The sequence below is a fragment of the Rhinichthys klamathensis genome, unplaced genomic scaffold (assembly GCF_029890125.1).
Source record: "Rhinichthys klamathensis goyatoka isolate OS25496 unplaced genomic scaffold, OSU_Roscu_1.1 h1tg000394l_1, whole genome shotgun sequence".
In the NCBI taxonomy this organism is placed as follows: domain Eukaryota; kingdom Metazoa; phylum Chordata; class Actinopteri; order Cypriniformes; family Leuciscidae; genus Rhinichthys; species Rhinichthys klamathensis.
In genome coordinates this window covers 498,584-510,482 of record NW_026606896.1, presented here as the reverse complement: position 1 = coordinate 510,482, position 11,899 = coordinate 498,584, and the positions used below count along the sequence as shown (strand labels likewise).

At 43.8% G+C, this 11,899-nt stretch overlaps 1 protein-coding gene across 1 annotated transcript in view; it reads right to left on the bottom strand.

The window, feature by feature from the left end:
- Window positions 1–10,214: 10,214 nt before the first annotated feature.
- Window positions 10,215–11,899, bottom strand: part of znf410 (zinc finger protein 410) — a 39,828-nt gene continuing 38,143 nt past the window's right edge. The window contains exons 9-11 of the mRNA XM_056234397.1: window positions 11,542–11,637; window positions 10,603–10,698; window positions 10,215–10,337 (exon numbers count right to left, since the gene is read on the bottom strand). Coding sequence (XP_056090372.1) covers window positions 10,252–10,337; window positions 10,603–10,698; window positions 11,542–11,637 — 278 coding nt within the window. The 3' untranslated portion in view covers window positions 10,215–10,251. The remainder of the gene's footprint in view (window positions 10,338–10,602; window positions 10,699–11,541; window positions 11,638–11,899) is intronic.

Below are 11,899 nucleotides of genomic sequence, written 5' to 3'. Positions count from 1 at the left end.
AGGATTCATTAAAAACCAGCCATAAACCACTTCCAGAAGTTCAGGATTCATTAAGAACCAGCCATAAACCATTTCCAGAAGTTCAGGATTCATTAAGAACCAGCCATAAACCACTTCCAGAAGTTCAGGATTTATTAAGAACCAGCCGTAAACCACTTTCAGAAGTTCAGGATTCATTAAGAACCAGCCGTAAACCACTTCCAGAAGTTCAGGATTCATTAAAAACCAGCCGTAAACCACTTCCAGAAGTTCAGGATTCATTAAGAACCAGCCGTAAACCACTTCCAGAAGTTCAGGATTCATTAAAAACCAGCCATAAACACTTCCAGAAGTTCAGGATTCATTAAAAACCAGCCGTAAACCACTTCCAGAAGTTCAGTATTCATTAAGAACCAGCGGTAAACACTTCCAGAAGTTCAGGATTCATTAAGAACCAGCCATAAACCACTTCCAGAAGTTCAGGATTCATTAAGAACCAGCCATAAACCATTTTCAGAAGTTCAGGATTCATTAAGAACCAGCCATAAACCACTTCCAGAAGTTCAGGATTTATTAAGAACCAGCCGTAAACCACTTCCAGAAGTTCAGGATTCATTAAAAACCAGCCATAAACCACTTCCAGAAGTTCAGGATTCATTAAGAACCAGCCATAAACCACTTCCAGAAGTTCAGGATTCATTAAGAACCAGCCATAAACCACTTCCAGAAGTTCAGGATTTATTAAGAACCAGCCGTAAACCACTTCCAGAAGTTCAGGATTCATTAAGAACCAGCCGTAAACCACTTCCAGAAGTTCAGGATTCATTAAAAACCAGCCGTAAACCACTTCCAGAAGTTCAGGATTCATTAAGAACCAGCCGTAAACCACTTCCAGAAGTTCAGGATTCATTAAAAACCAGCCATAAACACTTCCAGAAGTTCAGGATTCATTAAAAACCAGCCGTAAACCACTTCCAGAAGTTCAGGATTCATTAAGAACCAGCCGTAAACCACTTCCAGAAGTTCAGGATTCATTAAGAACCAGCCATAAACCACTTCCAGAAGTTCAGGATTCATTAAGAACCAGCCGTAAACCACTTCCAGAAGTTCAGGATTCATTAAGAACCAGCCGTAAACCACTTCCAGAAGTTCAGGATTCATTAAGAACCAGCCATAAACCACTTCCAGAAGTTCAGGATTCATTAAGAACCAGCCATAAACCACTTCCAGAAGTTCAGGATTCATTAAGAACCAGCCATAAACCATTTCCAGAAGTTCAGGATTCATTAAGAACCAGCCATAAACCACTTCCAGAAGTTCAGGATTCATTAAGAACCAGCCGTAAACCACTTCCAGAAGTTCAGGATTCATTAAAAACCAGCCATAAACCACTTCCAGAAGTTCAGTATTCATTAAGAACCAGCCGTAAACCACTTCCAGAAGTTCAGGATTCATTAAGAACCAGCCGTAAACCACTTCCAGAAGTTCAGGATTCATTAAAAACCAGCCGTAAACCACTTCCAGAAGTTCAGGATTCATTAAGAACCAGCCGTAAACCACTTCCAGAAGTTCAGGATTCATTAAAAACCAGCCATAAACACTTCCAGAAGTTCAGGATTCATTAAGAACCAGCCATAAACCACTTCCAGAAGTTCAGGATTCATTAAGAACCAGCCGTAAACCACTTCCAGAAGTTCAGTATTCATTAAGAACCAGCCGTAAACCCCTTCCAGAAGTTCAGGATTCATTAAGAACCAGCCATAAACCACTTCCAGAAGTTCAGGATTCATTAAGAACCAGCCATAAACCACTTCCAGAAGTTCAGGATTCATTAAAAACCAGCCATAAACCACTTCTAGAAGTTCAGTATTCATTAAGAACCAGCCGTAAACCACTTCCAGAAGTTCAGGATTCATTAAAAACCAGCCGTAAACCACTTCCAGAAGTTCAGGATTCATTAAGAACCAGCCGTAAACCACTTCCAGAAGTTCAGGATTCATTAAAAACCAGCCATAAACACTTCCAGAAGTTCAGGATTCATTAAGAACCAGCCGTAAACCACTTCCAGAAGTTCAGGATTCATTAAGAACCAGCCGTAAACCCCTTCCAGAAGTTCAGGATTCATTAAGAACCAGCCATAAACCACTTCCAGAAGTTCAGGATTCATTAAGAACCAGCCATAAACCACTTCCAGAAGTTCAGGATTCATTAAGAACCAGCCATAAACCACTTCCAGAAGTTCAGGATTCATTAAGAACCAGCCATAAACCACTTCCAGAAGTTCAGGATTCATTAAGAACCAGCCATAAACCACTTCCAGAAGTTCAGGATTCATTAAAAACCAGCCATAAACACTTCCAGAAGTTCAGGATTCATTAAGAACCAGCCGTAAACCACTTCCAGAAGTTCAGTATTCATTAAGAACCAGCCGTAAACCCCTTCCAGAAGTTCAGGATTCATTAAGAACCAGCCATAAACCACTTCCAGAAGTTCAGGATTCATTAAGAACCAGCCGTAAACCACTTCCAGAAGTTCAGGATTCATTAAAAACCAGCCATAAACCACTTCCAGAAGTTCAGGATTCATTAAGAACCAGCCATAAACCATTTCCAGAAGTTCAGGATTCATTAAGAACCAGCCATAAACCACTTCCAGAAGTTCAGGATTCATTAAGAACCAGCCGTAAACCACTTCCAGAAGTTCAGGATTCATTAAAAACCAGCCATAAACCACTTCTAGAAGTTCAGTATTCATTAAGAACCAGCCGTAAACCACTTCCAGAAGTTCAGGATTCATTAAAAACCAGCCGTAAACCACTTCCAGAAGTTCAGGATTCATTAAGAACCAGCCGTAAACCACTTCCAGAAGTTCAGGATTCATTAAAAACCAGCCATAAACACTTCCAGAAGTTCAGGATTCATTAAGAACCAGCCGTAAACCACTTCCAGAAGTTCAGGATTCATTAAGAACCAGCCGTAAACCCCTTCCAGAAGTTCAGGATTCATTAAGAACCAGCCATAAACCACTTCCAGAAGTTCAGGATTCATTAAGAACCAGCCATAAACCACTTCCAGAAGTTCAGGATTCATTAAGAACCAGCCATAAACCACTTCCAGAAGTTCAGGATTCATTAAGAACCAGCCATAAACCACTTCCAGAAGTTCAGGATTCATTAAGAACCAGCCATAAACCACTTCCAGAAGTTCAGGATTCATTAAAAACCAGCCATAAACACTTCCAGAAGTTCAGGATTCATTAAGAACCAGCCGTAAACCACTTCCAGAAGTTCAGTATTCATTAAGAACCAGCCGTAAACCCCTTCCAGAAGTTCAGGATTCATTAAGAACCAGCCATAAACCACTTCCAGAAGTTCAGGATTCATTAAGAACCAGCCGTAAACCACTTCCAGAAGTTCAGGATTCATTAAGAACCAGCCCTAAACCACTTCCAGAAGTTCAGGATTCATTAAGAACCAGCCGTAAACCACTTCCAGAAGTTCAGGATTCATTAAGAACCAGCCCTAAACCACTTCCAGAAGTTCAGGATTCATTAAGAACCAGCCGTAAACCACTTCCAGAAGTTCAGGATTCATTAAGAACCAGCCGTAAACCACTTCCAGAAGTTCAGGATTTGTTGGGAATGATTGAGAAATGATCTGATGGTGTGGTGCTGATGCTAATGTTTGATGAGATGAGAGAGCATTAGCTTCTGGCGGTGCGATGCTATGCTAGCACTACAGACGCGCGACGCTTTCAGGAGTTCTGGAAACTCATCGTTTACATTACAAAGCTCATGTTGTAATGTTTGCATCAGTCTGAGCATTTCTTATGGTTTGTTTCTTCTATTAAAAAATGTAACATGCTAATGAATGTTTGTCTTAATTAAAGAATTAAACAATCTCTTGACTTGTATCTCCTGACTGTGTCAACCACACACAACAGCAACTGAACGTCACATCCATCGCGCGCACATTTCACTACACAAGACTTAACACGGCCTTCACGCGCGATCGGAATTATCATAAATACGAGTTTCCTAGTTGGAAATTGGACATGAACGCCCTCAAGTCGTATTTACTACTGAGAAACACTCAGATCATTTTGACTCGAGTTTCTGAGTTGGGCGAGTCATAAACGTTCAGCATGGCGGAGGAGCATCGTTCTGATTGCGGCTGTGACTGACATTCTTTATTAGTTTTTCCACAACAGCCGCATCATCTTCTATTGTTGTTAAAGTCGTGCATATTTACATGTATGAATAATCATTTGAAGCATTTGTATGTTTTATACACAGTGATGCTGCCTTCACATGCTATCAGAATTATCATAAGTTTCCTACTCGAAATTCGGAATTCCAAGTCGGAAATTCCCAGTTGAAAATTCCAAGTCGGAAATTCCCAGTTGGAAATTCCAAGTCGGAAATTCCCAGTTGGAAATTCCAAGTCGGAAATTCCCAGTTGGAAATTCCCAGTTGGAAATTCCAAGTCGGAAATATCCGGTTGGAAATTCCAAGTCGGAAATTCCCGGTTGGAAATTCCAAGTCGGAAATTCCCAATTGGAATGTCCAACTTGGAAATTCCTAGTCAGAAATTCCCAGTTGAAAATTCCTAGTCAGAAATTCCCAGTTGAAAATTCCCAGTCGGAAATTCCCAGTTGGAATGTCCGACTTGGAAATTCCTAGTCAGAAATTCCCAGTTGAAAATTCCAAGTAAGAAATTCCCAGTTGAAAATTCCAAGTCGGAAATTCCCAGTTGGAAATTCTAAGTTGGAAATTCCCAGTTGAAAATTCTAAGTCGGAAATTTCCAGTTGGAAATTCTAAGTTGTGAATTCCTAGTCGTAAATTCCCAGTTGGGAATTACTAGTCGAAAATTCTCAGTTGGGAATTCTAAATCGGAAATTCCCAGTTGAAAATTCCAAGTCGGAAATTCCCAGTTGAAAATTCCAAGTCAGTAAAATTCCCAGTTGAAAACTCCTAGTCGGAAATTCCCAGTTGGAAATTCCAAGTCGGAAATTCCCAGTTGAAAACTCCTAGTCGGAAATTCTCAGTTGAAAATTCCCAGTTGGAAATTCCCAGTCGGAAATTCCCAGTTGGAAATTCCCAGTTGGAAATTCCAAGTCGGAAATTCCCAGTTGGAGTTTTGTTAGATTTTGGTGTATTTGGCCGAGCAGTGGTTTGGGTGGCTCGCCAATGTATTAGATTTCTCCAATACATAAAATAAGTAAGCTTGACCAGTTCTTGTGGGGAGAAGAATTTATTGAAGGTTTGTAGTGTAGCAGTCCTTCAGCAGCGATGTCAGCATGTTGCCCTTCAACAATCTTAACCCAAAGTTCTGTCTCTGTGAGACATAACTTTATACATGAAGACAAAGCCTATGGGAAACCTGTTAGGAACTCCCACAGGAGATCGATCTTTCTAATCCACTCTGAGCAATGCTGGTTCTTCGTCATTCACAGCAATCAGTTTCTATGGGCCACACATCTGAATGGGCCACACATCTGAATGGGCCACACATCTGAATGGGCCACACATCTGAATGGGCCACACATCTGAATGGGTCACACATCTGAATGGGCCACACATCTGAATGGGCCACACATCTGAATGGGCCACACATCTGAATGGGCCACACATCTGAATGGGCCACACATCTGAATGGGCCACACATCTGAATGGGTCACACATCTGAATGAGTGTGGCCCATTCAGAAGGGTGTGGCCCATTCAGAAGGGTCACACATCTGAATGGGCCACACATCTGATTGGGCCACACATCTGAATGGGTCACACATCTGAATGGGTCACACATCTGAATGGGTCACACATCTGAATGGGTCACACATCTGAATGGGTCACACATCTGAATGGGCCACACATCTGAATGGGCCACACATCTGAATGGGCCACACATCTGAATGGGCCACACATCTGAATGGGCCAAACATCTGAATGGGTCACACATCTGAATGGGTCACACATCTGAATGGGTCACACATCTGAATGGGCCACACATCTGAATGGGCCACACATCTGAATGGGCCACACATCTGAATGGGCCACACATCTGAAGGGTCACACATCTGAATGGGTCACACATCTGAATGGGCCACACATCTGAATGGGCCACACATCTGAATGGGCCACACATCTGAATGGGCCACACATCTGAATGGGCCACACATCTGAATGGGCCACACATCTGAATGGGCCACACATCTGAATGGGCCACACATCTGAATGGGTCACACATCTGAATGGGCCACACATCTGAATGGGCCACACATCTGAATGGGTCACACATCTGAAGGGTCACACATCTGAATGGGCCACACATCTGAATGGGTCACACATCTGAATGGGCCACACATCTGAATGGGCCACACATCTGAATGGGCCACACATCTGAATGGGTCACACATCTGAATGGGCCACACATCTGAAGGGCCACACATCTGAATGGGTCACACATCTGAATGGGCCACACATCTGAATGGGTCACACATCTGAATGGGTCACACATCTGAATGGGTCACACATCTGAATGGGCCACACATCTGAATGGGCCACACATCTGAAGGGTCACACATCTGAATGGGCCACACATCTGAATGGGCCACACATCTGAATGGGCCACACATCTGAATGGGCCACACATCTGAATGGGCCACACATCTGAAGGGCCACACATCTGAATGGGCCACACATCTGAATGGGCCACACATCTGAATGGGCCACACATCTGAATGGGCCACACATCTGAAGGGTCACACATCTGAATGGGCCACACATCTGAATGGGTCACACATCTGAATGGGCCACACATCTGAATGGATCACACATCTGAATGAGTGTGGCCCATTCAGAAGGGTGTGGCCCATTCATCTGAGTGTGGCCCATTCAGAAGGGTCACACATCTGAATGGGTCACACATCTGAATGGGCCACACATCTGAATGGGTCACACATCTGAATGGGCCACACATCTGAATGGGCCACACATCTGAATGGGCCACACATCTGAATGGGCCACACATCTGAATGGGCCACACATCTGAATGGGCCACACATCTGAATGGGCCACACATCTGAATGGGTCACACATCTGAATGAGTGTGGCCCATTCAGAAGGGTGTGGCCCATTCATCTGAGTGTGGCCCATTCAGAAGGGTCACACATCTGAATGGGCCACACATCTGATTGGGCCACACATCTGAATGGGTCACACATCTGAATGGGCCACACATCTGAATGGGTCACACATCTGAATGGGTCACACATCTGAATGGGTCACACATCTGAATGGGTCACACATCTGAATGGGTCACACATCTGAATGGGTCACACATCTGAATGGGCCACACATCTGAATGGGCCACACATCTGAATGGGTCACACATCTGAATGGGCCACACATCTGAATGGGTCACACATCTGAATGGGCCACACATCTGAATGGGCCACACATCTGAATGGGCCACACATCTGAATGGGTCACACATCTGAATGGGCCACACATCTGAATGGGCCACACATCTGAATGGGCCACACATCTGAATGGGTCACACATCTGAATGGGCCACACATCTGAAGGGCCACACATCTGAATGGGTCACACATCTGAATGGGCCACACATCTGAATGGGTCACACATCTGAATGGGTCACACATCTGAATGGGTCACACATCTGAATGGGCCACACATCTGAATGGGCCACACATCTGAAGGGTCACACATCTGAATGGGCCACACATCTGAATGGGCCACACATCTGAATGGGCCACACATCTGAATGGGCCACACATCTGAATGGGCCACACATCTGAAGGGCCACACATCTGAATGGGCCACACATCTGAATGGGCCACACATCTGAATGGGCCACACATCTGAATGGGCCACACATCTGAAGGGTCACACATCTGAATGGGCCACACATCTGAATGGGTCACACATCTGAATGGGCCACACATCTGAATGGATCACACATCTGAATGAGTGTGGCCCATTCAGAAGGGTGTGGCCCATTCATCTGAGTGTGGCCCATTCAGAAGGGTCACACATCTGAATGGGTCACACATCTGAATGGGCCACACATCTGAATGGGTCACACATCTGAATGGGCCACACATCTGAATGGGCCACACATCTGAATGGGCCACACATCTGAATGGGCCACACATCTGAATGGGCCACACATCTGAATGGGCCACACATCTGAATGGGCCACACATCTGAATGGGTCACACATCTGAATGAGTGTGGCCCATTCAGAAGGGTGTGGCCCATTCATCTGAGTGTGGCCCATTCAGAAGGGTCACACATCTGAATGGGCCACACATCTGATTGGGCCACACATCTGAATGGGTCACACATCTGAATGGGCCACACATCTGAATGGGTCACACATCTGAATGGGTCACACATCTGAATGGGTCACACATCTGAATGGGTCACACATCTGAATGGGTCACACATCTGAATGGGTCACACATCTGAATGGGCCACACATCTGAATGGGCCACACATCTGAATGGGTCACACATCTGAATGGGCCACACATCTGAATGGGTCACACATCTGAATGGGCCACACATCTGAATGGGCCACACATCTGAATGGGCCACACATCTGAATGGGCCACACATCTGAATGGGCCACACATCTGAATGGGTCACACATCTGAATGGGTCACACATCTGAATGGGTCACACATCTGAATGGGCCACACATCTGAATGGGCCACACATCTGAATGGGTCACACATCTGAATGGGCCACACATCTGAATGGGTCACACATCTGAATGGGCCACACATCTGAATGGGCCACACATCTGAATGGGTCACACATCTGAAGGGTCACACATCTGAAGGGTCACACATCTGAAGGGTCACACATCTGAATGGGCCACACATCTGAATGGGCCACACATCTGAATGGGCCACACATCTGAATGGGCCACACATCTGAATGGGTCACACATCTGAATGGGCCACACATCTGAATGGGCCACACATCTGAATGGGTCACACATCTGAATGGGCCACACATCTGAAGGGCCACACATCTGAATGGGTCACACATCTGAATGGGCCACACATCTGAAGGGTCACACATCTGAATGGGTCACACATCTGAATGGGCCACACATCTGAATGGGCCACACATCTGAATGGGCCACACATCTGAAGGGTCACACATCTGAATGGGTCACACATCTGAATGGGCCACACATCTGAATGGGCCACACATCTGAATGGGTCACACATCTGAATGGGCCACACATCTGAATGGGTCACACATCTGAATGGGTCACACATCTGAATGGGCCACACATCTGAAGGGTCACACATCTGAATGGGCCACACATCTGAATGGGCCACACATCTGAATGGGTCACACATCTGAATGGGCCACACATCTGAATGGGTCACACATCTGAATGGGTCACACATCTGAATGGGCCATTTGGCACATACATTTGCAGACACAGACAGAGTGGATTACATCTGATCCACAGTCACAATGTAAATGAATCTGATGACTGAAAATACAAAAAAATCCATCAGTTTCCACGTCAGAGTCGGAGTTTCCACGTTCAGCATGGCGGAGGAGAGAGCGATTGCGGCTGTGACTGATATTCTTTATTAGTTTTTCCACAACAGCCGCATCATCTTGTATTGTTGTTAAAGTCGTGCATATTTACGTGTATGAATAATCATTTGAAGCATTTTGTGTGTTTTATACACAGCGAAGATTGTCACAGGACGCTACATTTTATTCAAAATCCTGAAAAATATCTTCAATACATTTGGCTTTAATAAAATTTCCCCAAGATAGGCGGAACAAACCCGGGGCTTCATTTATCAATTGTTGGGTAGAAAGAATATTAACAGATGTTTTACCTGAATGCAAATTCAGCATTGATTTTAAGAATATGTACTTTTCCAACAACAACAAAAACCACCTTAATTGTTTTTTAAAATAATTGATTAAACTGCAAAGCTCAGAGTCATAAAGGCATTTCTTCATACGACAGATGTAGTATTATATAAAATATTTCTTTATGGTCAGTTTTTTTCTCTCTCTCATTTGAGAGAAGCTTCTTAATCTTTATTGGTTTCTTTTTTGAAGATTTTAGATTTCCGAAACCGTTCCGTTCCTCTTGAATATGAAATCTTTCTATTGACAAAACGATGCAAAAAGAATTGATAAATAAACACATGAAATTGAAAACGATGAGTTTCATAAAATAGTTTATTTACAAAAGCAACGGCTACAACAGCGCCACCACATCATCACCGTAGGCGTGTGCTGTCGTCATGGTGACCAGGTCAGGAGGCGGAGTCAGAACCGCCGAATCTGGAGCGAGAAGAGAATTCAATTCACATTATTTGTATAGCGCTTTACAGAAGTGCATGAGTCCACATTACATTATTTCAGAAATGGAGATATACAAAATCACAGGTAGCGAAACACGTATTAATTTAAACAATGTAATAATTTAATGCATAAACACAGAGCTCATTGAAGTAATAAATACTTGTTTGTTACCGAATGATATTGGCACTTATAAACATTGCTTGTTGCAGAAGCGTCAGAAGCTCGTGGTGTGTGTGGACTGTACCGTGTGTTCGTAACATGGCGTGATGCAGATTCATGTTCACCATCGAGTCACTGCCTCCATCAGCCTCCAGCAAACTGCTGTGAGTGAGCGCCTCACCTGTCAATCACACAGAGACACGCCCCCTCAGACTGACATCAGCTCGTCACAACACAGTGACACACGCACACACTGTTACACACAGTTACACGCACGCACGCACACACACACACACACTGTTACACACAGTTACACGCACGCACGCACGCACACACACACACACACACACTCTTACACACAGTTACACGCACGCACGCACACACACACACACACAGTTACACACACACACACACACACACACACACACACACACACACACACACACACACTCTGTTACACATGCACACACACACTGTTACGCACGCGCGCGCGCGCGCACTTAACTGATACACACTACTAGTCAAAAGTTTTGGATCGGTAAGATTTTTTATGTTTTAAAAAGAAGTCTCTTCTGCTCACCAAAGCTGCAGTAATTTGATTAAAAAAAGATTGATGATAATATTAATAATCATATTACATATTAATCATACAAAAATATTACTGATAATAATCATAAATGTTTCTTGAGCATCAGATCCTCATATTAGAGTGATTTCTGAAGGATCATGTGACACTGAAGACTGGAGTAATGGTGCTGAAAATTCAGCTTTGATCACAGGAATAAATTACACTTTACTGTATATTCACATAGAAAACAGATGATTTACATTATAATAATATTTCACTGTTTTTACTGTATTTTTAATCAAATTAATGCAGTCTTGGTGAGCAGAAGAGACTTCTTTAAAAACATTAAAAATCTCACAATCCAGAACGTTTGCCTGGTAGTGTGTGCATATCTGAAACACACGTCACACATGTATGATTATGATTATGGTTATGGTTATGAATATGATCTGGTACCGGTTTCTCTGCTGTGTCTCTTCTTCATGTGGACGTTCCTGCTGCCGCTCTGAGAGAACGTCTTCCCACAGATCGAGCAGACGTGAGGCTTCTCTCCTGAACACGCATCAGCACACCAGTTACAATCTCACACCAGTTACAATCTCACACCAGTTGTCAATCTCACACCAGTTACAATCTCACACCAGTTACAATCTCACACCAGTTACAATCTCACACCAGTTACAATCTCACACCAGTTACAATCTCACACCAGTTGTCAATCTCACACCAGTTACAATCTCACACCAGTTACAATCTCACGCCAGTTACAATCTCACACCAGTTGTCAATCTCACACCAGTTGTCAATCTCACAC